This window comes from Callorhinchus milii, unplaced genomic scaffold (assembly GCF_018977255.1).
Source record: "Callorhinchus milii isolate IMCB2004 unplaced genomic scaffold, IMCB_Cmil_1.0 Scaffold18, whole genome shotgun sequence".
NCBI classification, from domain to species: domain Eukaryota; kingdom Metazoa; phylum Chordata; class Chondrichthyes; order Chimaeriformes; family Callorhinchidae; genus Callorhinchus; species Callorhinchus milii.
In genome coordinates this window covers 3,344,914-3,371,861 of record NW_024704759.1, presented here as the reverse complement: position 1 = coordinate 3,371,861, position 26,948 = coordinate 3,344,914, and the positions used below count along the sequence as shown (strand labels likewise).

The 26,948-nt window shown below is 43.1% G+C and overlaps 1 protein-coding gene across 2 annotated transcripts in view; it reads left to right on the top strand.

The window, feature by feature from the left end:
* Positions 1 to 26,948, top strand: part of ptprt (protein tyrosine phosphatase receptor type T) — a 313,345-nt gene that overhangs the window by 203,461 nt on the left and 82,936 nt on the right. For both annotated transcript variants that reach the window (XM_007884878.2, XM_042341838.1), the window contains 3 exons: positions 1,130 to 1,239; positions 6,971 to 7,172; positions 12,948 to 13,050. In XM_007884878.2, the coding sequence (XP_007883069.2) occupies positions 1,130 to 1,239; positions 6,971 to 7,172; positions 12,948 to 13,050 (415 nt within the window). The remainder of the gene's footprint in view (positions 1 to 1,129; positions 1,240 to 6,970; positions 7,173 to 12,947; positions 13,051 to 26,948) is intronic.

The window sequence follows — 26,948 nt, the reverse complement described above, 5'->3', positions numbered from 1 at the left end:
ATGTTAAAAGGAAAATGCTCTCATCGTAGAGGAGCAAGGGAAATGAAATCCACGGTGCATATTAATTTAAAAGAAAACACAAGTCATGGTAGAACATTGCCTTCGACTGTTTTCCGAGATCTTTGACTAAGCCAAATGAAAGTGGGGGCGACACTCTCGTTTTGTTAACATCAAATGCTTTGAGACATATGTGAAAGGCACTGTGTAATCGTGAATTGTTTTGTAAGATCAGATTCCTTTTAAATAATAATATTCCCCGCATTTAAAGCAATCTTGTGTAATTGGTTATCAGGCAGGCATTATGATATTTTTTATGGTTTGAAACCTACTGTGACAATAATGTGCTTTACAGCAGAAACAGCAACGATTGATGTTTATGTAGCACCTTTCACGTCAGGCGGACACATTAAAGGGCTTGAGGCCCTGATGGGGAAACCAAGGAGGAAGAATGTGGCGGGTGGCTGTGATTGAAAACATGGTCGAGAGCGATGCAGACTCTCACATTTCCCGAGTTCTGAACAGCTGGACTTTTTTAAAAAGCAAACTTGTTTGGCTTCGTGCATTGATCGTAAACTTTCGTTATTTAAAGGAGAAACTCGGTTTCACCTCTGAGAGATTGACAACGACTGAGTAGTTATTTTCAACAGGCAGGCATCGCCCCAGGTCCCTGTTCAGTCAGAGCACTAGTTTTGCATACAATAAGATGGCATCTAATTACTGAATCCAGATACAGGCAGGCAATTAGATTGCAGCTCCCATCTCTCTGGCTTCTCTATGGTGTGGTTTGAACTCATATAGTCTCGGCTGACAATGCAGTGCTGGGTTGGCACCGCATTTGATACAGCACCTTTCACTTCGAGAGGACGTGTCACAGCTCTTCACAGCATATACTGTAAAGTGTAGTGACAGTGTTTGGAGAGGCGAGCACAGCAGTCAGTTTGCACACAACAACTTTCCAAAAACAGCCATGAAGCCAATTTTATCTGAAGGATTGCTGGCCAGAAGAGAAGCTCCCTTCTCTTTTCGACTAGCACCAACGTCCAACGACTAACGTCCACCTGAACAGACAGACAGGACCTCAGTTTAATGTCTCCTCTTGACTGATTGTTCTCTCATTGTTACATTCCAGTACCTGGTCTGGTGCCTTTGGAATCCATTGAGGGAGGACCCTTCGAGGAAAAGATCTATCTCCAGTGGAAGCCACCGAACGAGACCAATGGGATAATTACCCTCTATGAGGTAATGCAACTCATGGCTATCAATCCATCTTGTTCTAATGCTTGGCTATTGGAACAAGAAGATGCAGCAATTAACAAAAATATTTCTTGCCTTTCACATCAGGATAATGTCTCAAAGTACTTCATTATACATTGCAATGACTGTGTGCGTGTTGGAGGTGAACACAGCAGTCAGTCTGCGCACAGCAATGTCCCACACGAAATGGGAAAGCAGGGAGAGAGTTCCAGAAGTCTGGGGTGTGGTGTCTAAACTAAAAGCGCGGCTGCCAATGGTGGAGCGGAGGGGTCAAGGGATATGCAGAAGTTCCAGAGCCTGCCGAGCGGGTAGAGGAATGGGGTGTGAGCAGATTGGAGAGGTAGAGAAGTGCCAGAGTGTGAAAAGACAACAGGAAACAACAACAAATTAATAATAATAATAATAATCCTTGCATTTGATATAGCGCTTTTCACGTCGGGAGGATGTCCCAAAGCGCTTCACAGAACACACTGTAAAGTGAATTGACTATATATTTGTGGGCGAACGCGGCAGCCAATTGCACACAGCATTGTCCCACAAACAGTCGTAGATTGAAAATGACCAATTTATTATTGTTTTTGGTTTTGGAGGGATTATTATCATGCTGTGTGTGGAGTAAGGAAACTTGCCCAAGGTTTCGCCCTCTGCCTGGAATTGAATCCAGGTGTCTCGCTTGCAAAGCGAGTGCTCTAACCACTGAGCTACAGGACTCCACAAATTACATTTGTACAGCGCCTTTTACATCAGGAGGACGTCTTAAGGCGCTGGACAGTCAGGGATCTGCACCCAAGCTGGTGGTTGGGATCAGGAGGGGTGGGGTTGGGGAGGGTAGGGGTGGATGGGTGACCGAAGGCACGGTTGAAGAGGAGGGACTTGATAGAGGCAAGGGAGGGGGTGAAGCAGTGGGACTGTGGGATGCAGTTCCAGAGGGTGGGGGCAGAGAGGCTGAAAGATGAACCTAATGGTCAGCCAGCGCTGCAGTTTGGTTGCTAAGGTGGAGGAGTGAGGTCGATTCATGAAAAATGCATGATTTAGTGGCCTGTGACTCTAATTCCACTAATAAAAAAATCAAAAATAAATGTGTTGTGTTTTAGATTCAGGGGCCTTCACAAGGTTTGGAGAAGGGATGAATTTGAAATGTTATTTATTTGATTTTTCTCACAATTTCAGCAGGGTTAGGCAAGAATACTCCTTCAATCCATACATCAGCGGGAAAAGTAATGCAATAAAACAGTATTGACTTCAGACGAGGTTTAAATAAAAATGGTAATGAACGAGCAAATATGATTTAATATTCACTTAACTGTAAGTCGGCTTTAGTAAGTTATCTGTTGAAGGCTTTTTGTGTAGGCATGGAATTTTTCACAGCTTGTGCTCCAGGTGCTCTGAAATTTCCTCTCGTCTTAGCCTGTAAGACTGCCGCATTGTGGAGAATTTCTGTGAGAAAATCCTGCTCAGTGCTCAGGCAGGGCGAAAACTTACACAAGTTTCCTTATTCCACACGCCTGTCAGCTTTTTCTTTTAGTAGTTTTCTTTTCGGAATTCACACTCCAAACCATCTTCGTGTTTCTATTTGTTGATTTTGGCCTCATCTATTTATTGTCTATTTACTATATAATTCTAATATATAATGACATATTTATTATATAATTATCAATTGTGGTGCATGATTGGTTCCTGCATTTCGCCCACAAAATGTACAGCCAATTCACTTTACGGTATATTGTGTGAAGCGCTTCGAGACATTTGAATTAGGTGACAAGATACTATATCAAATGCAAGGATTATTATTATTAACTTAATTGTCTGGAAGCCAGTCTCTCTCAAAGAACTGCAGAGAACCGGGATCTAAATTAAGTCTGAATTGCCGATTTTCCCACAATTCTGCACCACCTTATATTTTAAGACAAATTGGTCTTTATTTATGGTCAACTGCATTTCTGGAACAGGCAAGAACCCAATACCATGCCCAAACCAGACTGAGATAATAACAATAATAATGTATAATAACAATAACAATGTATAACAATAATAATAATCCTTGCATTTGATATAGCACCTTATCACATCTTCGAGATGTCTCAAAGCGCTTTGCAGGATATACTGTAAAGTGAATTGATTGTATATTTTGTGGGTGAAATACAAAATATATACCACCTAAATATGGAAATTCCTGTGTGTCGGAATAGAATGGAATGCCCGCGATCTCTCCCTGAAGGGACATACCCTACTTATCGAAACCCGGAGAGTATTAGGCACAGGTCAGCAAGAACTGAGGATTGAGGACCTCGGGAGGGCAGGAGTGGGGTGGGGGGGCGGTGCAGGAACTGCTGGAGTTTAACCATCTGAAGCCGCATAGTTTGCCATTCTTAAATGTAGCCTTAATAAATTTTGAAGCCATTTTTTCTGTAAATTTCCTTTAACAACCGCAGAAAACCTGAGTGGAATTTCTCCTGACTTGACGATTGCCAATTCTCATTAAAAACCTGCCATTCACTGTCAGTTAGCAGTCGGCTGAGCAGATGCATAGATGCCCATGTGTTAATTGCTCCTGGACGCTACCCCGCGTAAAGGGCGCTATATAAATGCAAGTTGTTATTGCTATCAACCTCCAATCCCAGTCAGATTCGGGACAAGGAATTTTAAATCAGGGTTTCCCGCTCCTGTATCACTTTACCCCCAGCAGCGATCACAAATCTCACGGTAAACATGGGATTAAAATTCGGATGAAATGAGCTGGGTGTGTTAGAGGGAACATCGAGGCTTGCTGAAGGGCAAAATATTTAATCCTCAGTAGAAGTGGAAAATAGTGCTCTATCCAGAATAGCATTCAGTTTTTGGGGGGGTTTTTTGGTTTAAAAAATATTTTCTGTTGAACTCTATTCCTTGGACTCATCAATGACGGATGTGTACTTACTCTGGGCATCAAGATTCGAGTTCAGGTACAAACAGTACATTCCTGCCCAGATATAGTGTGTAATCTCACAAGTGTTAAAGCCATGAGTGGATTAAGAAGGCTTCAAGCACAAATGAAATAAAACTGGAATTTCGATTTTCATTCCATTTGTAGCACAGTTTTTTTTGTTAAAAAAAAGGACTTTTTTTTACATACTTCAGACCTGCACAATGTTACAAGATGTAGAAAGGTTCGAGTAAATTATACCTTTGCGTTCACTGCAAGATTAATTTCAGTAATTATTGGTGGAGATCACAAACAAGGCTGCTCATTCACAGCACTTCAGAAGAAGGTTTTTCAGAGTCCATTGAAGGAAAACTGATTGATAGCTGAAATGAGCATTATTCAGCTGTGTGTTGTTTTCCTGCACAGATGTCCCAACTTTTTAAAATCAACACGATGCGAATCTTAAACCAACATGTGTTTCAGTTCAGAAAAGCGCAATCCATAATAGTCTCGCACGCCTGTCTGCCTGGAGACTGCATGATTGAAGCCTTCACTCAATCCTCAATTGTGTGTCAGCCTGGCCCAGTGGTAGCACTCTCACCTCCGAGTCAGAAGGTTACGGGCTCAAGCCCCAGGTTGGGACTTGGAATCACATACTCTGAGATGAAGCTCCAATGCATTGCTGGGGGGGTGTTGCTGCATTGTCAGAGATGCCGTCCTTCGAATGAGATGTTAAACCAAGGTCCCTTCTGCCTGTTCGAGTGGATGTTAAAGATTCCACGGCACTATTCGAAAAGAGAAGGGAGGTGTCCGGGCCAACAATCCCCCAAATAAAATTGGTCACTCACTTCATGGCTGTTTGTGGGACACTGCCGTGCACGACTGTGCCACATTTCACTCACAAAATACACAGTCAATCCACTTTACAGTATATCCTGTGAAGCGTTTTGAGACACTTCGACGACATGACAAGGCGCTATATCAAATGCAAGGATTATTATTATTATTATTGTTAGTGCTGTTTTTAGCAAGGGACAAAAACTTGTTACGTGTTTTATTGTGAGAAACAGAGGTAAAATACTTTTAAAATTCTCCGTGTTCTTGGAGAATAATAATATGGGCACATCAATATTTCATACATAGCTTCCTTGTAAAATATCCTCTAATTTGTACATTCGGTTAGGTTTTATCCCTGCTATCAGCTTGACTTGTTTGACATTCAATTCCGGTTGTTGACATTCTGGCAAGGATCACTGCAATGGAACATTTCCAAACGCCCTCAGAACTTTCTCATTCACTACTTTCATTACTTTTATATCTCTTGCCTCACAAGTGTGGACAGAAATATAAAAACATTTTCAGTTACGTGCCTTTCAGAGCATTTTATTCTGAAGTGTATTGCAGCTCAATATGATGGCTCCTTTGGTGACTGTTCTATTATCGCAATTTGCAAAGTAGTTTTGTCAGAAAGAAATGGAGCTCAAGGTTTCAAACTCAACCACAAGGTAACCCATAAAGATGAGTGAATATACACCACACAACTTCATGGCTGTTTATGGGATATAATAGTGCACTACTCGACTGCCCCATTCGTGTACAAAATACACAGTCACTACACTTTACAGTAAAACCCTGCAAAGTGCTTTGAGACGTCGTCGCGACCCGAAAAAGTGCTATTATCAAATAACAATAATAATCCTTGCATTTGATATAGCACCTTATCACATTTTCGAGACGTCTCAAAGCACTTCACAGAATATACTGTAAAGTGAATTGACTGCATATTTTGTGGGTGAAACGTGGCAGCCAATTGCGCATAGTCATGGATTGAGTATATATATTTTTTGAAAGAATTATTATCCCAGGAAAGGTGATCCACCAATCAACTAACAACCGGGTTCCTACTTACTGCTCGGTAAACAGAGGCGTGTGAGGCGTGTGGAGTAAAGAAACCTGCCCAATGTTTCGCCCTGCTGGGAATCAAACCCAGATCTCTCACTTGTGAAGCATGTGCTCTAACCACTGAGCTACAGGACTCCACTCCAAATGATAGGAATCTTATTTCGATCCTAGCGCACTGTTATTACAACACTTGCTGCATAACATTTTCACCCACAAAATAAACAGTCAATTCACTTTGCAGTGTATTCTGTGAAGCACTTTGAGAATTCTCGAAGACGTGATTAGGCGCTATATCAAATGCAAGGAATATTATTATTATTTTGCTTTGCGGTAAAAGCAGGTAGGTCAGCACCAAATGGCAGCGATTTAAAAAAACAATGACTGAGGATTGTTTGAAGACTTTGTGTACTGAAGCGTGAGATCTGCTGAGCACACAAAGCCTTGAGTTCAGTTGTTTTCCAGGAGGTAGAAATTGGAATTCGGGAACTACATCACAAAGAATTCAAAAGGTGCTATGTTTTCATAAATTAATGTATTCATAGTCTTTTACCAGGAGGAAGGAAACTTGTAGTAAGCCATGGTTCGGAAATTTAAGTTATAATATCTTGACAGCTCATTTGAAATTACATTCTTATGAATGGGTTCAAAGAGTAACTAGTACAAAGACAATCCAGTGTTAAATAAATCATCAGTCGTGTCTCAGAATGGCTGTGTGTTCGAGAGCTTGATGTGAATGGCAATTGTAATGGATTCATCCAGCAAGAGATGTGTTGCTCTGCACACACCAAGGACCTGATAGAAATAACAGAGTTGATTTCAGTACATCAGAAAAGTACACATGCCCTGGTCACAGTATAGAATTTGTGTTTGTTTATTCTGCTCTCGGTATCAATGGCTTTCATTTACTTGCAGATATCGTACAAAGCCGCTGGCTCCTTTGACCCGAATGTGGATCTTTCAAGTCAACGAGGGAGGGTGTTCAAATTACGGAATGAAACACACCATTTGTTTGTTGGCCTGTACCCGGGAACCACCTACTCTTTCACTATCAGAACGAGCACGGTGAAGGGATTTGGGCTCCCTGTTACTGCTCGTATCACCACCAAAATCTCAGGTACAGCAACTTGTTCTTTGAGTGGCATAACATCTCGGAGCACTTCACAGGGATGGGGTTGAATGTTGAGCAAAGTGAAGGGGCGGGGAAGGGTTTGAATCATAGAATCATAGAGTTATACAGCACAGAGGAGACAATTTGGCCCATCGTGTCCGTGCTGGCTCTTTGAAAGAGCCGTTCAAATTAACCCCACTCCCCTGCGCTCTCCCCATAGCCCTGCAGATTTATCCTCCCCAAATATTTATCTAGGCAGGTTTTGAGGTGGAACTGAAAGAGAGAGAGAGAGAAAGGGGGGCAATACAAATTGGTGGTGGTGGTATGTGGGGGGGGCAGAGTTTCAGATGTTAAGCATGCAGGAAGTGAAGGTACAATCTCAGCCATTCAATTCCACCCATCAAGTAGGTGGTCGCGGTCTCACAAGTTAGCAAATGCCAAGAGCTTCCGCCCGGTGAGATATAGTTCAGGCGGATCACGGGATAAATCACTCAGAGCTCAAGTTCACTTTTGAGTGAGCCAGCACCTCGGTTTCAGCGTTCTTCCGAAGCACACGACTTGCATTAAACAGCACGAGAACAGGAATAAATCTGCAGAGCTGAGGATGTTGATTAAGGACCTCGCCATGGGTGCCCTTCACATGCCATAGGTTGGTTGTTGTGGTTGACAAACCCAAAAGGAAATCGTATTAACCTGCCCTTTTGAAGACTGCAGCAGAGAGAACACCTCTGACCCCCTTCTCCTGTATAATAGATGTGGCTGACACACAGCATGTAAGAGCAGTCGTTTGTACCTTCGGCTCTGATTCACTGATTATTGCTGTTGGGTGCTGTAGGCATAATGGCCCCAGAGTTATTAAAAGCAGTCTAATCAGAGTAGTTTTTGTTGTACGTTGAGGGCACATTTCGTGCTGTACTTGTATTGCAGTCATTAATCACACCTTTGCCCATGTAAAAGGGTGGTTTAATTTCCCCCCTCTCACCCTCTCACTCCCCTTCCAGTGCCGCTAAAGGCAATAGCTACCATCGCTGCATGCAAATTGGCTGCCACGTTCACCTGCAAATACACAGTTACTGCACTTTACAGTAAAATCCTGCAGAGTGCTTGAGACGCCCTCCCCACCTGAAAGGTGCTGTATCAAATGTAAGGATTAATATTATTATTATTATATTATTATGACCACATCTCAGTGGGTTTCCTTCCCACCTCTGAGAGCAAAAGGGCCGAAGTCAAGAAGCTGATGGACCACATTTTATCATTGAGGCGTTTGCCTAAAACAGTGGCTGAAGTTTATGGTAAAATGCTGTGAAGTGCTTTTGAGACGTCTCAATGACGTGCCAAGGCCAGAGAATCCACCAGTGACCTCTCAGTGAGTGGGAGAGCAGGCGATGAAGTAATGATGGAGCAGAATCATGCCTTTCACCCACAAAATACACAGTCAATCTGCTCCACAATATATTCTGTGAAGCGCTCTGAGATATCTCAATGACAACAACAGCCTGCATTTATATAGCACTCCTCACGCAGGGTATCATCCCTGTGACATGATAATGCGCTATAACAATTGCAAGAGTTATTATTATTAACAGTCAAGGGCTCGATGGGCTCATCTCCATAAGCACAAGGCTTATCTCAATCCACAGTAAACCAAGGAACAAGAGGAGAAGCTGCATTGTTAAAAGGGAGAGGTGCTTTTTGGCAGACTGTCACTGTAAAATATGGATGCCGTGACTCCAAGGCTTCATTGAAGATACGGTTGCTATTGTGATGCAGTAGAAAATGAGGTTGCCGTTGCTTCCTCATGCATACCAGGCATCTCAAGAAGCAACACAGGAACACGTTAAAAGTGATATCAGTCCCAGTGATCACCCGTGAGATCATCTTTGCTTTGCCTCAAATTAATAGGTACGTATTTTTACCACCTTTGCACAGTGAGAGAGCAAAGATCCCATATGAGACCAGCAGGGCAGGCCGTTTATATCAAGGTGTTGCCGCGTCAATCTCACCTCAGCATTGAAGTGGGTTTCACTGGATGCCTGCCTGTCAGTTGTGGCAATTGCCTGAGTCTGCGAGGGCTGAAGAGGCATATTCCCATCCAGACAACTAATTATCCGGAGTCTCCATAAAAGCCAAACTTTGAAACGTCAAGTGCGAAGTGATTCCTTCTGTCTCGGCAGGACTAGTTTAAATCCTGGAAGAGCTGTAATTCCTTAACAAGGAGAGAATAACTAGGGGACCTGCTACAAGCATATGTCTATTTGTCTATTCAATGTGAGTCTCTCAGGTTCAGATTTAACAATAATAATAATAATAATCCTTGCATTTGATATAGCCTTATCACGTCATTGAGATGCCTCAAAGCGCTTCACAGAATGTACTGTAAAGTGTGTATTTTGTGGACAAAACACGTCAGACAATTGCGAACAGCAGTGTCCCACAAATAGTCGTGCAGTGACCAAATCATTATTTTAAAGGGATTATTACTCCCGGAAAGCAATCCACCAATCGACTAACAACAGGGATCCTATTTACTGCTAGGTTAAACAGAGGTTTGTGGAGTAAGGAAACTTGCCTAACGTTTTGCCCTGCCGGGAATCGAGCCCTAGTCCCCTCGTTTGCGAGGCGAGTACTCTAACCACTGCGCTACAGCACTCCACTTGTAGAACAGTGCACAACCAGGCTCCGGCATTGGGATATACATTTATTACTCAGTGAATTCTGTTGTATATATGATCCCTTCTTGAAAAAGGGAACGATTCATTTCCATCTGGACACAATATATTATTGTGGGAATCTTTAGCATGCATTAAAGAACAAGCGAGTGATCAGCCAAAAATACAGCCGACAGCACAAGAAGAAGCTATTTATCCCCATCAAGCCGAAGAGCTTACTGGGAGCAGCGATTCTTCTCAATCATCTCCTGTTAACCCGGCAAGCCAAAGCCCTAATGGATAGGGTGGTCCTAGCTAGACATGTAGGGAAACTTGCCAGACAATGCTCTCAATGGCAAGCTAGGCAGTGTTAGCTATGAACAATGGTTCCCTGGTGCCCACCTTAAGTCACATTTAATCCTAACAACCCGAGAAGGAAAGAAAGTCACCCATTTCTGACTCATTGGTCACAATTGCAAATTTAGACAGAAAAAAAAATTGGTGTTTAATTTCCATCAATTCTGTATTGCTTGAGGACATTACAACATTGCTATGGGTAAGGCCAGTCTTTGAGCAAAACCTGTTCAAGTGTTGAATGGCATGTGTCTCAAGACTCTCCTCTTCAACCATGTCCTCCCGACGTGAAAGACCCTATACAAATGTAATCTGTTGTTGTTGCCCATAGAAAGTATGGCTCATGTCACACTAGTAATGTCTTTTGTGACACCGTGAAGGTTCTTCATGATTGAATCTTTCTCTTTCTCGCCCCTCATGCCAGTTGCTGTTAGTTGCAGCGTATGATATTCAATGGCAATGATAAATGGTGATACAGGGTGGGAGTTGATGAGTACATGACACGCAGAGAATCATTTATTTAATTATTGCAAGGCACTGGATACCAATGGCAGGGTTAAGAAATAAAGTTCAACTAACTGGAAAAGATTGATTGTTTTCACGATGAAATTAATTGAATGTGGAGGTTGTTGTGTTTTTTCTTTTTGTGCGGATTCATCTGTTTGGACAAAATTGAGGCCAAGACAATTTGTGTCACTCTGCTCCTTGCTAATCAACATCAAGCTTTTATTACTTGTCCTGGGCTCAATTTGGGTTTGTTGCTTAATGAAAGTTAGTGCATCAATTACTTAGGTTTGCTCAGCTTTAGAAAGGACAAATGTTCCAGGTTTTTGAGTGATCAAGGGAAAAAGTGAAAAATCAATCACCAATTAATGTGAAGATCTCCCACCACCCCCCACACACACACTTTACGCAGGACTTGGAAAGATCCCAGTCAGATATCCGCCTTGTATAGTCAGATGTATATTTGATAATAAATAATCATTGTTGCATTCAATATTGATGCTGTGATGGGAGGATGCTGGAAGGATGAGAACAACAACAGCAACAAAATTACATTTGTATAGCGCGTTTCACATTGAGAGGACGTCCCAAGGCACTGGATAGTCAGATGTCCAAATGGGAACATTTAAATTCAAATGGGCCAAAGAGTCTTCTCACCCAAACTGATCTTGTGACCAACAAAAACTTACATAGAACCTACAGAATCTAAGCAGGACACACGGCCTAACTAGGATATACGGCCAGTGATTACAGTCCACTCAAGCCCCACCCATCCTAATCTCCCCTCCCAGGCTCCCCACACCCGTTTATTCCCTTCGCTCATGTGTAATAATAATAATAATACTTGCATTTGATATAGTGCTTTTCACATTTTCTAGATGTCTCAAAGCGTCTCACAGAATAGACTGTAAAGTGAATTGACTGTATATTTGTGGGCAAAACGCGGCAGCCAATTGCGCACAGCAGCGTCCCACAAACAGTCGTGAATTGAGTGACCAAATTGTTATTGCTTTTTTTTCTTGAGGGATTAATATCAAGCGTGTAAAGTAAGGAAACTTGCCCAAGGTTTCACCCTGCCGGGAATCAAATCCAGGGCTCTTGTTTGCGAGGCTAGTGCTCTAACCACCGAGCTACAGGACTCCAAATCCATCCGTAAACATCGAGTTTTCTCTTAAACGCAGTTGCATGTTACCACAAAGAGGTGATTTTAGCCCAGAAGTGGAACAACTTGGGTTGAATAAATTGAAAAGAGTCCAATTGAAGTTACAATGAGTTACAAATTCAATTTGGCACTCATTTCCATCAAGCGCTAACGTGTCTTACACTTTAGGGAAGCATCTTATCCAAAGTTTATGAGCTGTCAATGGCTAATTGAATCATTAGGGGAGAAGTGAGAACACTGCCCGGATTGCTTTAATTGAACTGATATTACATTCTCTCAAATGTTTAATCGTCACTTAAAGGTAGCAGAGAGCTGTTGAAAGGCTTGAATAATAGCAGCAAGGCACGACTTTGTTTTTGTACTACATTGGCCACTTTAACCTTGGGCCTGACAAAACAGATTCATTCTTTATCAACTGATAAATAGTCCCAAAGTACTTTTGGACTTTACAGAGTAAGCCACACAATTAATATATTGAAAGCAAGCATCTGATATTGCGTGGGTGAGTTATGGTTTATGTATTGCGGTTCTTGATAAGATAGGGCTCTGTAGCCCTGAAATGAGATGTCTTGGAGAGGACTTTTCTAGAGGTACATAAGGCGCTGGCTAAATTGAAAAGAGAAAGTAAGCCGAGAGTCGTGCTTCCAAACATGTCAAGGGAGCGAGAGTAGAGAGCACAGACCCGGGGGTGTGAAGGGCAATCTGAGGACAGACACCGGGAAATACTTCTATCCATTCAGGGTAATTAACTACTGGAGTGTGATTACTAGGCAGGGTGGTTGAGGTCAGGATGCTGAACTACTACCAAAGAGTTTAATACTGCAATGAGAATACAATAGGATGGGGATTGTGAAAGCATGAGAACCAATGCTTTGAAGGGCTTTCTTTCTTCATGCACATCTCTCTTTTCAACCCGCAACTTCTCCTCCTTGCTGTTCTCTTCTGCGTCAGCCTGTCTCAATCAGTGCAAGCCTCACATGGGACTTTGAACTCACATGGTCTAGCCTGACACTCCAGTGCAGTGCTGGGGGAGTGAAACAATTGAATTTGTGCTAACCTACCCCCTCGCCACTGTTTGTTGATAATTAATGTTACTTTCCCTCTGTGTAGCTCCCTCAATGCCGGGTTACAATACAGAAGCTCCATTGAATGAGACGGACACGACCATCACGGTACTGCTGAAGCCAGCTCAGTCCAGAGGAGCCCCAATCAGGTAGGAAAAAAACATCATCTTTGAAAATAATCATAGCTCAAAATATCAACGGGAATACCTACAACTGCGAAAAATTTCATTCCACATTTAGTTGTCTTAATTGCGAACGTATTTGTCTCTTGTGAACCGAAGAGGCAAATTCCCAGAACATGGAAATGCATCAGGATTCATCTTTAAGCTGGTTTGGCATTCAAGGTCTTTGGGTTTGTAGATTAGTGTGGATGTTATCAGGCATGAGGGGAAACATCTACCAAGAACGATTGGTCAGGTTTCTCTCTGCAATTGAGACGATCGAGAGGGGACCTGATAGAGGGCTTTAAGATTATGAAAGGCTTCGATAAGGCTGGACTTTAATATTCAGTTTCAATTTGTTGGTGAGTCTAAAAACGGGAAGGCGTAAATGTACGATTAACGGATTTCAACTAATAATCTATGACGGATTTTGCAGATAAATTACCCGATAAAAGTGTAACGTATTTATTTAGTAAAACTTATTCATTTTAATAAGTTGTTATTTTATTTATTTTAATCCAATAAATGAAATAGCAAATAAATAAAAATTAAGGAAAAGGTAGCCGACGACAGTGGGGCATTGTGTCTATCATAAAATTACAGCAAAATCGTTTTGAAATGACATCATGAACAATTTCTTCCCACAACCTGTGAGACAGTGGAAATCACTGTTACTGTCCTAAGAGGCTGGTGCAGACAGGATCGATAAGAATGTTTGAAAGAGAAATGGATGGATACTCGGTAAATAAGGATAATAAGAGATATAGGAAAAGGCAGGGAAATAAAAGATGATCTAATCAATGTTGGAACAAACTCAAGGCCCCTTGTCCCTATCTCTCCTGGGTTTCCATTGTTGTTCAACCGCGATTTCCAAGAAACGTCAACCTTAAGTCAAAGCATAAATGGGGTCTGGTGTTTTCCTGAGAAGGCATGAATTCACGTGGATTCCTGTTATGGCTTTAGTCAGAAGCTCTTGTTGGAGTTGAGCTGAGGTTTTTTTTTGTTTGTTTGGCCGTTCATCGTGCATCAACCCAGGGCCACAAAAAAAGCCTTAAATTTGACATGAGGATAATGCTCTGTAAGTCGCTTGATATTGTGCTATGGTTTACAGCACTGCTAAAAATTGCGAGCAGTCTGTCACAATATTTCCTATTTTATAACCAGAATTGGTGACCCATCTTCTTGGTGTGGACTCGGGTTTACTGCACATATATGCTGCTGTTAGATATCGAGCTGACTTTTGCACCGTTTTCAGTGAGTTACGGGCATCTTCTCAAATCTGAGTTAATGGCAGAGGCATGGAAAAGGCATCAAAACATTAGTGGATCCAATGTGCACATGTAAGTTTATGTGGTGAGCAATCATTACTTTGCATGGCAGGTCCTTTTGTTCCTCACAGCTGATGTGAGCCTGACTCAGTTGGTAGCACTCTTGCCTCTGAGTCAGAGGTTTATGGGTTTCACCGTGAGTTTAGATGTACAAACAGAGGGATTTTTAGGATTCCCAGGCTGCACTTTCCTAATCCCGGGGTGGTTATTTCGACGCCATGCCTGGGATGCTATCGCAACAACTGTTTCTTTGTTAGTTCATCGGTGGATAGGAAACAGCAGCAAGCTTGGCTGTGTACAACGCACTTGTTCCCAACGATCTCTTGAGGTGATACAAGACAGGACAATTTATTTTTGCACAGCTCTTAACACGTTGGAAGGACGTCTCAAAAGCGCTTCACGCAGCTGGCTGGGCACCCGAGCTGGGGGTGGAATCGATTGGTGGTATTTTCCCCCACAAAATACACAGTGAATCCACTTTACAATATAACCTGTAAAGCGCTGTGAGCCGTCTCAACGGTGACATAAGGCGCTATACCAAATGCAAGGATGATTATTATCACGACCGAAAACATCTTCAAATAGGTACATTTTAAGACGCTGCCACGTGACTGTTTAATTTACAGTCTGCAAAAGCTCCTTATTCGTTTATTTAGTGTTTGCTTGAAGAAAAAAGTTGAATTACACAAGAAAAGTGTGATTCAGCAATTTGTTTGCACACCTTTTCTGACATTGGGTTACCATTGCCGTTGTATTTGGGTAACATGTTGTCTTTTCACAAACCTACGCCATTAATTTTCTACAATTGTCACTTAAGCGCTGACAATTATTTTCTCTTTGACGTTAAGAAAGCTGCTTATATTTCTACCCTCCTGGGGCCTATTGGCCACTGTTGTTGGCATATAATTCAGTCACAGCAACTTTTTATGTGGCTTTTAGTGCCATTAACATCTGTTATGGATATTTATTATGTCAGAGTAGAATTTTTGCCAAATCGTTGCTCATCAATTGAATTGAAATGACAGATGGTGCAAAAAGCTGGTGTAGCGTTAAGCTTTGCTGACCGTTTCAAATATTGCACCAGTTAAGTGGCATTGAGCGGCCTGATGGCACTTAAAGCCACAAAAAGCCGCATGTGTCAGACACCCGGCTGGCCCCCCAAAAAATCATGGCATCTCAAAGCGAGTCATGGAATTTACTGTCAATTGTAGTGACTGTGTACTTTGTAGGCGATCACAGCAACCAATTTGCATACAACAACAACTTGCGTTTGTAGAGCGCCCTCCACGCCAGGCGACGTCTCAGAGCGCTTAACAATGGCGGAGCCCGAGGCCGAGCCAGGGGGAGGAGGAAGGTGACCTTAGGTGCGATCGAAGAGGAAAGTCTTTCAGACGCAACCTGAAGATGAGGAAGGAGGGGCCAAGGTGAAGGGGTTGAGGGAGGGAATTCCAACGTTTCGAGATAAAGTGGCTGAAGGCATGGCCACTGATGGTGGAGCGGAGGATTTGGAGGACGCGGAGGAGACCAGACCCAGTAGAACGGAGGCAGCAGGTACTGCTGTGAGGATAGAGGAGGTTAGAGAGATAGGGGGTTGCCAAGGAGTGGAAGGATTTAAACTCTAGAGTGAGGATCTTGAAGTTGATCCGCTCTGTGACAGGGAGCCAGTGGAGTTTGGGAAGGACTGGGGTAATCGGGGTACGGAGTTTGATGCGGGTGAGAATGCGGGCAACGTATTTTTGAATGAGCTGGATTTAGTGAATAGTGGAGGAGGGGAGACCAGCGAGGATGGTGCTAGAGTAGTCCAGCCGAGAGGTGACAAAAGCATGGACAAGGGTTTCGGCAGCTTTTGGGGTGAGGTATTGTCGGAGACAGGCAATGTGGCGGAGGTGGAAGGAAGCGGTGCTGGTCAGGGACCGGATGTGGGGGAGGAAGGATAACTGGGGATCGAACCTGAAGCCAAAGAGCATGGCTTCTGTCTTGTTGATGTTTAACTGCAGGCAATTTGCACTCATCCAGCTCCTGTTGTCCGACAGACAAGCTGACAGAACATCACACTGTGATGTCCTACAAACAGCCATGAAGTGAAGAATCAATTTTATTTGGGGGATTTTGGGCTAGGACACTGGGAAACTCACTATTCCTTTCGAGCCATGGGATCTTTAAGACCCACCTGAACAGGCAGACGGAAACTCAGTTTAACATCTCATTCAAAAGGTGTCACCTCCAACGATGCAGCGCTCCCTTCCCCCACTCCCTACCACCCCCGGCACTACATTGGAGCGTTAGCCTAGATTGGGGTGCATCGAGACCGGCACTTTGTCCTTTAAACTTGGTAATTGATTTCTTCCTTTCAGGCTGAGCGATTGCCATCTTATTCCTCACAGTAAGGAAATGACACAATCCAAGTATGAATCCTGTACAACTGTTATCAAGTATTTGGTGAAATTACTATACACAATTTTTGGCAAGACTCTAAACTGCGTCATCTTTGTTCTAACTCTCAACTCTCTACCCTATTGTCATTGCTTCATTTGATGAGGAAAAACCAGACGTTTTCCTAAACCTTGCAATTGATGCAGCGCCTTATCACGCCATTGAAATGCCTCAAAGCACTTCTTTCACAGGATTTACTGTACTGAAGTGTAGTGACTGCAAGCAAACGCAACAGCTAATCTGCGCATAACAACTCTTTGCACAGTGTGTGTTCTGCTGCCCCAACAGAAGAGCAGTTTCTTTGTCCTTTTAACATTCCATTTAAGTCTGATTGCAGATCTACGCTTTGGTTTTTTTTTGTCCGCAGTTTTTAAGGCAAAGAGATTCTTGAGTTTCAGCACATTTGCTGGAATGAAAATCGAGGAGGAAAAAAAAAAGAAAATTCGGAGTAATCTGTTTCCCTCCCTGTAAATTGCACGTCTAGAAGGAGAAAGATTAATTGATCCCGGGCATCAGTGAGTGACATGGGCTTAAATGACCAATAAAGTGTAGCTTTTCTCGTCTCGCGAGTTGACGCAAGATTTTGACAATGACCCAGCAAATAGTAATGACATTTAAATGAAATATTCTGCTTCTTTCGGGGTGCTCTGGGAGTCTCTCTCTCCCTCTCTCTCTCTCTCTCGCTCTCTCTCTAGCGATGGTAAATATCTCCCTGATTGCTCCTGAGCTGATGATCCAGCCTGCACTGCAAAAAAATATGGAAATGAAACGGGAAAGAAAATGACCTGACATCAAGAGGGACTGTGTAGATGAAATCTGTCTACTTAAGGCTTACACGAGGCTCGCAGATTGTTCAATGGGTGAAGTAGAAAGGCAAAAACAAAGTGTACCATCACAGTCTGACCTTCAGCTATGATTTTCATATTCTTATGCTATCACTTGGGTGTTTTATTTCTCTCTCTCTCGCGCTCCCTCTCTCTGTCTCTATCTGACTCTCTCGCTCTCTCTCGCATGCTCTCTCTTCATAGGTCTCTGAATGTATTTCCAATAAAGTAAAAAAATATTAAAAATCCATGTTTAGTACGATAGAAATAAGGGAATGGTTAATTTTTTCATTGTAGCTGCTGTGTTTTCTCCGAGGAATAACACAGCCTCTGTACTTTACATTAAATCCCTTCAAGCGCTTTGAGCAGTCCTCCTCAGGCGAAAGACACTCTGGCAGATGCGAGGATTAGGATTGCGGTTTTATTGTTGAATAGGCAGTAGCAACATTTGAAACATAGCAGACTGCTGCTCATTCAATCCACGACTGCTTGTGGGACAACCACTGTGTGTAATTGGCTGCCGCATTTCGCCCACAAAACATTCAGTCAGTTCACTTTAGAGTATATTCTGTGAAGCACTTTGAGACGTCTTGAAGATAAGGCATTATATAAGGATTATTTTTATTGTATTATGTTCACAGTTGAGGAAAGAAGACCAGTAACGTAGTCACAAGATCAGGCTCATTTGATCTCATCCTTCCAGAAAATGCACCCTACTATTTCCCCATGCACTTTGAATTCTGGACCAACTTTACCTTTGAGTTTAGAGAAGGATTCCGCAAGTCTACTGTCTTGCAAAATTCCACCTTCAGCCCACACAAGGGATACTGAGCAAGTGAGAAAATGGCGACAAAAGAGGCACGAGTTTCTCTCTCCCGGTGTCCTGGCCAAGAATCCCCCAGATAAAATCGGTCACTCACTCCATGGCTGGTTTGTAGGACACTGTTGTAGGTAAATTCACTGCTTCGTTTCGTCAATCACATCACTTTACAGTATATGCCGTGAAGCGCCCTGAGATGTCTGGACGACGTAATAAGGTGATGTATCAAATGCAAGGATTATTATTTTTTATTCTAAATAGTTTTGTTATTCAGATCCGAGGTGGATGATGCTAGACAAGAAATGGGTCAGGCTTTGTGAATTTGTCTCTTCAGTTTTTGAGTCACAAAATCCATAAATGCTTCATATCGAGAATGAAAGTAAAATTCAATTTTGAGAGAAAAAGAATCACACTACATGCCCACAAATGAACTTCCTGTCAGTAATCTAGATAGATAGATGCTTGCAAAAAACAACTGATCCATTTCAATTTGTGCTAATCCACTTAGCAGAACATCTATCAGTTTCGGTATGTGAATGATGGATTAAGAATACATTTCGGTTATTTTCTTTGCCAGATACTTTTCAGGTAATGCCATGCCCTGTGACTTGAGTCACTGTTAAAAGTTTCATCTGCGTTGGACTGTCAACTCCAACGGCCTTAGTAAAATGTACCGCTTTTAGGTTGTATTCAAACCCATTGTTTCACCCACAAAATACACAGCTGATTCATTTCTCAGTATATGTTGTTGCTTTTAACGTCATGTTCTAATGACTGAATTAATCTCGCTTTGTCCCGAAAACGAGCTCTCGCAGATGGCTTTCACCCATTCTGCCCCCGCTCTCTGGAACTCCACCCCAGAGTCCCTCCGCTTTGCCCCCACTCTCCCTCTCTCACCCTCTCTCTTTCACCATCTTTAAAGCTTGCCTTAACACTTTTCTTTTCAACCATGCTTTCAATCACCTTTCCCCCTCCCCTTCCCTCCCACCACCCTCCTTAGCTCCCCCAACCCTCAACTTGAATTCCCAGTCAACTGCGTGAAGCTCTTTGAGACATCCTCCCGACATACACAGACACGATGGGCCGAATGGCCTCCTTTTGTGCTGTATAATTCTATAATTCTATGAAAGGCTTTGGGTAAATGCAAAACTGTTATCTTTGTGTTGACGAAAGCGAAGGTGAATTTTTTTATTGGATTTGCTCAGGGCCCTATCGTGGCAGGATAAATAACAGTTAGAATGTAATAAATGTGTTCAGTGTTAAAAGCAGCCGTCGGTAATTGTTCAAGTGTCGTTTCAGTGAAGCAGGAAATCTGGCAACAATTAGTTCATCAGCCCTTTGAGGATCTTCATAGTTAGTATTGCGTTCCCTCTGGCTGCTCTCACAGATGGGTTGGATTCCACTGAACAGGATGAATGAAACTTATCCTGTGTATCTCAACATTAAGATAATAATATTCCTTAAGAGTCCCCGATAATTAACGGATTGGGGCCTGTGCAACGCATGAGTGGCTCCAACAGAATGGGCTGCTTCAGACTTCGTATCAGTTAATAATTCGCTACCTGCCCATGAAAGCATAGCACTGGATTTATCATTGAAAGGTGCTCTTGCATTCTTAGCATGAATCAATCATTCCATTTAAATAAAACCGTGCCCTGTATCCTGGGTCCTAAAACTACACTAGCTTATCTATCTCACCAGATCACGAGAGGTTCAGATGAAGAAGGCTCTTTGGGCCATCTGATTCCATCCTTGCCCGTCTTGCCATCATGTCTTGTACCAAGTTGTTCTTCAAATGAGACTCAGGAGCCTGGCCTCAACCACCCTTCTCGGCGACCCTGTTCCAGTTGTTAATTACCCTCTAGGTACAGAAATACTTCCTGGGGTCTGTCCTGAAATTGCCCTTTGCAACTCTAAACCCATGTCCTCTTGTTCTACTGTCCTGGTGCATCATATAGTGCTCTTTCATGTTTCCATTTTTAATCCCATTTAAAATGTTATTCAACTCTGAGACCTCTCCTTTGAAGAGGTCCAGCTTGTCCATCCGTTGCTCAGAACTCCTTCCCCTCACACTGGGAATCATCCTAGTGGCTCTCCTCTGCACCCACTCCAACACATAGGTAGCCTTATATCACGGTGACCAGAACACAGGGATGTCCTCCTGACATGAAAGGCACTATATAAGTGTAACTTGGTATTATTGTTGTACTCTCAGAACATAGTGTGGTCTGACAGGAGCACTATATAGCTTCAGTGTAACATCTGGGGGGTGTGTACCCAAATGATTGTGACAATATAGCTGTGAATCTAATACTTTTTTGGGGGAGGAGTGTACAAACAGGATTGTTTAATTGCTTTTCGGGCTATTAGTGCTGAATCCGATTTGACCAGATTTGTGGTCTCATCCAAATCCATTGGGCGCTGCTGAGGAAGTGAAAACACAAAGGCTGTTGGCAGTGAGACTAAATGCACATTGTGTCGCCACAAATAGCGCTCGCACTAAAGAGAAAGGCTAAATCTTGGAGACCTGAGAATACAAGCGGCCTTAGTGGCATGAGTATCATTTCTTGGCTATAGCACAGGCAAGGAACAATAAAAGCACTATTTAAGTTGCAGGAGGAAAACTGGATATCGTACAGGGTCACGTGGACCATTAATTGGACGGTGAATTTACTAAACCCAAGGCCTGGGGCAGTACAAGACATTTGAACACGGATGGCAAGGAGCCAATGTCGAAAACCATTCCAGTGCATTTTTTCAACATATGATTTGTAGATTTGCTCGGAGGGCATTTGAGAGGAAGTGTCCTTTGTGTCAGCAAAGCCTAATCTAATCTGATCCACCTGAGGTATTAACATATATATATATATACCTACTACACGGCCAACATCAAGGTTTCAAGGAGGCATCTCATTCACGTCCAAAATAAATTGTGTTCGGGATTGCTTGCCGTCCTTCCACCTGAGTTTGCTGACCTGATTTGTAAAGAGACCAAGGGATGTATGTCTCTTGTTTTCGCTAAGGAGAATAAACATGGAGGCGTCTTCAGAAATGTAATGCTGTTCTGCTTGGCACAGAGGTATAGGCTTCAAGCTGTGAGCTTGCAATCCTTCAAATGATGCAAAAAGGTTTCCGCAAAGCCACCAAATGTATCAGCTTCACTACTTTCCATAACAACATTCCAGCCTAATTATCTCTCAGGTGTTCTGCACTTGAGACTGGTTCACCCAACAATAGATCAAGGGCATCTTTATACCTCCTGCATCTTTAAATGCAGTGAGCAACAGTGAAGGGCAGAGGGGTAGGTTCTGAGTCCATGATGGAGGAGCCTGGCTGGGCGGGTATTCTGGAAGGATCAGAACAAATAGGCTGAAAGGCCTTCTTAATTCACCTTACAGTATATCCTGTGAAGCGCTTTGAAACGTCTTGAAGACGTGAAAAGGAGCTATATCAAATGCAGGGATGATTATTATTATTTATCCGAATTGATCTTGTGAAGCTGAAGACTTCCAACAATTTAGCACTTCCCCCAACACTGCACTGGAGCATCAGCCTGGACTGTGAGCCCAAAGCCCCCAGTGTGTGGCTTCAACCTGCAGACTTCTGACTCACAGGCGAGATTGCTATGAAGTGAGCCAAGCTGACCATTTGCTACAGAGTGGTGGCGATATTTTTCCACATCACTGTTTAAATAAGATCCCCGCCACACTGAGAGAGGTGGCGAATGAAATCTCGTCACCAATTGTTGAAGTCGAAAGTCTCCTTCAAAGTCATCCTGGGGTTTGGAGAATTCTGACCTTGAGTGAATAAAGCAGAAGGTTTTCTTTCTTTGAAGAACATAAAGCCGAAACCAGCTTTGTTTAGAAGTGATAAAGAAAAGATTTATAGGATCTGACCTTGCAAGGATTTGGAATCTCTGCGGTCTGGACAATGGATTTGAACATTCAAAAAGACATGGCCACAGATTGCTGAAGGCCCATAGAGCATCAAATTAGTACAGTGTTAAACCAAGGTCCTGGCTGCGGCTGTTACAGTGGGCATTAAGGATCCCCGCAAACTCCAGCAATTTCCCCAACGCACACTCCGGGGTTTCCCAAGCCTCGCCTAATGTCAAACTTTCCCTAACGCTTTCTGGAATTAGGTAAGTGGGGTCCATTCCTCCAGGGAGAGAGAGTGCTTATCCATCACAGACACAGGGAAATTTCCGCATGTAAGTGGCAATACATATATAGGACTTTCAGCCAGGTTTATATCCTCTTAAGCATGATGATGGGTTTCCACATGTCTCAGACACACGGCCGACCGAGACACAATGTAGGATAATGCGAAGTGACTATTGTGGGTTCAAATGACTGGTCCCAAAGACAAAACCAAAAGCATCTCCATTGATTCCCTCGACAGCCAGATCCAATGAATAGTGAAATGGGGTTCTGCAGCTCACTGGTGAGATTGTATTGAAGGTATGTTAACAAGAGCAAAGCCTCGGAATTTTAACCAGTGCAGTAAAGAATACAAAAGCACGTAAGTCGTTATAGACTGAGGTACAGACCAGAAGACTTGTAATTAAATCTTCAGGATGGTGTTACAGGTCTCACCTCCAGCTAACAGTGAGACCATAAATCATGTTGTTTTGCCTTTTCCGCATAAGCCCGCTCCTGTCTTCTATGGGACATTCAGTTCAGCCTCTCCCAGTGAGAGTTCTCTGGGGATTTACGTGCGTGAAACAATCAGCCCCAACACACAGACAATTTCCCTTTAATGCCTTGTGCATTCCACACCTGCGTTATCCTCGGAAATGATCTATTTACGGAGCTGAAATGGAATTTTTAAAAAGCCCATAATGAAATATCAACAAAATGAAATGAATGATCAGAGCTTGCTTCCGGTACCATTTTTTTTCTCTAAAAAAATTGAAGAACTAACTGCCTAAAGAAACAGGTGAGACACTGAGCATTATCAAAATCCATCAGTATTAATATGAATCTGTACTGGTTTTATATGTGATATCAGTTGCCCGGATCTGTATTTATGAATGAAAACTTTTCATCGTTTGGTCCCTACCAAGCTTGAAATACAATTATCTATACACAACCGAATAATAATCATCCTTGCACTTGATATAGGACCTTATCATGTCGGTGAGCCTCTCAAAGCACTTCACAGAATATATTGTAAAATGAACTGACTGTATTTTGTGAACCAAACGTGGCAGCCAGTTGTGCACAGAAATGTACCACAAACATTCGTGGATTGAGTGACCACATTTTTTTTGGAGGGATTATTACTCCCAGAAAGTGATCTGCTAATCGACCAACCAACCAGGTTCCTACTTACTGCTAGGAAAAACAGAGGCATGTGAAATAAGGAAACTTGCCCTAAAGTTTTGCCCCGGTGGGCATCAAACCCGGGTCCTCTCGATTGCGAGTCGAGTGCTCTATGTAGGGTTGGAAGTTGATGTTGAATATTAACACAAACATGGACCAGTTGACCCGAATGGCCTGTTACTGTGCAGTGATGTTCTGTGTCCCTCTATGTGATAATCATCCCCTCTGTTTATCAGTGCCCAATGGCATCCGTCCCATGTAAAGCTTAATATCTGCATATTTCTCTGCATCTCCTACTGACTTGTGCTTTGCGCTGGTAGCAAATTTCAGACTACAATCCATCTGCCCCAACTAGCAAATTCAGACCATTATGTAGAGGAGGCCCATTAAAGAGCCTACATTCCCAACCTGTGTGGGACTGAAACAACCCTCCCCCCCCCCAACCCCCCCACCACCCCTCTCTGTTTCCTATTGTTTAACTGCTTTCTTATTCAGTCCCATGTCTTACTTCGGATTCCTGCAGCTCTTAGTTTAATTAGAGCCTTTTGTGTGGAACTTTGTCTGAAGCTCTGTGAAAGACGAAACAAACCACATCACAGGGAGTTCCATTAGCTCCTTTGTCTGTAATTTCCTCAAAGAGGTAAAGGCGGTTTGTCAGTCATTGATCTTCCTCTTCTAAATCCGTGCTGGTATTTTTTTATTAAGTTATTGTATCATAGCTACTCTTTTTGCGTTCCCTTAGAATGCATCCCATTATTTGCCATGTTTTTGATGTTACCCCCAATGGGTCTATAATTGCCCGAGTCAGTTTTGCTCTTCTTCAGTGCAGGTATTATTTTGTACTTCAAGTCCTTACCTGTGCTTAGCAATTTGTGCGTGGCCCTTGTGTTAAAATTATTCTCTTAATCCAATGTTGTTCTCTCCACATCGTCTCTACCAGTTTCCATTCTGCTGGAATCTGTGCAGCACTGAGAACAGTTACACTAATTTCTGATCGTCCATTCTTCTGGGAAATGCTTCCCTGATTGCCTCTTACCCCCATTTTCCTGGGTGGTATCAACAACAGCAACAACTTGCATTTAAATAGAGCCCTTCACTCGGGGTAGCATCCCAGAGTAGCAGTACTCCAAGATATTATTCTACGTGAAGGACGCTATATAAATACAAGTTATTCTTATATCAGCTTTGCTGAGTTGGTTCAAGCTCCAACGTCAGGGATTTTGAACCCGCAGTCCAGGCTGATACTTCAGTACGGGTGTCCCTGCATTGTCGGAAGTGCAGTCTTTCGGATGAGATATAATAATAATAATAATAATTCTTGCAGTTAACATAGCGCCTTTCACATCGTCAAGGCATCTCAAAGCGCTTTACAGGATACACCGAAAAGTATAGTGACTGTGTATTTTGTGAATAAATCCTGTGAAGTGCTTTGAGATGTTTTGAAGACATGATGGGACATTTCATCCACAAAGTACACAGTTAATTCACTTGATAGTGTATCACGTGAAGGGCTTTGAGATGTCTCAAGGATAGGATAAGGCACTGTATCAAATACAAGGATTATTATTATATTCCCCCTTTCTCAGATAGTTGTCTAATGATGGTTGTGGAATCTGCTTCAACGCCATTTAGGGCAGTGCCTGTGTTCTCATATCCCTTTCTGTAAAAATAAATGTCTTAACCTCTACCTTCCTTCTTTTTGTTATAATCTTTCACGCCCTATAGTTACAGACTCCCTGAGCATTGGGAATAATTTTGTCTCTGTTCGGCCTATTATTAATGGGACGTTGTGTACTCCTGCCAAGGCTTGCTCTACCTTACCTGTTCCCTGTGTCCTTGCGGATTTATTAATGATTTGCTTATTGTTGTAAACAAACTGGGAACCATCTCAAGACAGTTGTTGCGTGTCCATAAGTACACTGCGGGTCATGTTCAGGTCACACTACAGATATCCTGAGATTCTCTAGTGCTTGAACTGGCGAGGCGGTTCTATAATTTGATTCTTTTCTTTCCCAGGAAAATTAAGCTCAGCCTCGGCTCATCCTCCCGGGTGGTCTGCGCTGAGGGGAAGAGCAACTGTGATCACTTTCTCTCCCCTCGGTGGGGTTGCTAACGCTGAGGCATGCAGAGGAAATGCCAAGGAAAAAATCATTATCGTTTCTGGTTTCGAACTTAATAAGACCGCAGGCATCGAGCATCATTAAAGGATACAGGAAACCCTTTGTTCACAGAATGCAAACTGAATATAAATGCAGCCGGTTTAGCAGGTGGCGATCACGTGGCTAATGTACTGTGCTATAATGTATTGAGATGAGCATTTAAGAGTCTGTGGTACAAGTGCCCCTTCTCTTATCCACATCCAGCTATCAGGAGCCTTTCTAGGCAGAGCACAAGACTTCTTGTCTTTGGCTTTATTGCTGTCAGCCTAACTTAGTGGTGAGCACTCTCACCTCAAAGTTGGAAGGTTGTGGGTTTCAAGATCACATCGCTCAGGAACTTTGGACGCTCAGAGTCTAGATGACACTTTCCAATGCAGTGCAAGGGGTGTGGGTTGGTGGGGGAAGGGCTTCATTGTCCAAGATAACATCCTTTGAATGAGATGTTAAACCGAGGTCCTGTCTGCTTGTTCAGGTGGACGTTAAAGATCCCGCAACCCTATTTGAAAAGAGAAGGGAGTTAATAAGGTCAAAGTCCCAACGAGGGGGCTTGAACCCACAAACCCACCGGAGACAACAACAGATTGCAATTATAGCGCCCTCCACGCAGGGTAGCGTCTCAGAGCGCTTAACAGTGGCGGAGCCTGACTCCAAGTCAAGGGTTGGGGTGGAAGAGATGACCATAAGCACGGTCGAAGACGAAGGTTTTCAGGCGGGACTTGAAAAGGGGGAGAGAGGGGGCAAGGTGGAGGGACTGAGGGAGAGTGTTCCAGCGTTTCAGGGTGCAGTGTCTGAAAGCGTGTTCTCTGATGGTGGAGCAGAGGGTGCGAGGGACAAGCAGGAGACCGGTGCCAGTTGAGCAGAGGCACCAGCTGGTGGATTGGGGAGTGAGGAAGTCGGAGAGGTAGGAGGTGTCAGGGAGTGAATGGATTTGAACACGAGTGTGAGGATCTTGAAGTCGATCTGTTCAGTGAGGGGGAGCCAGTGGAGCCTGGGCCAGA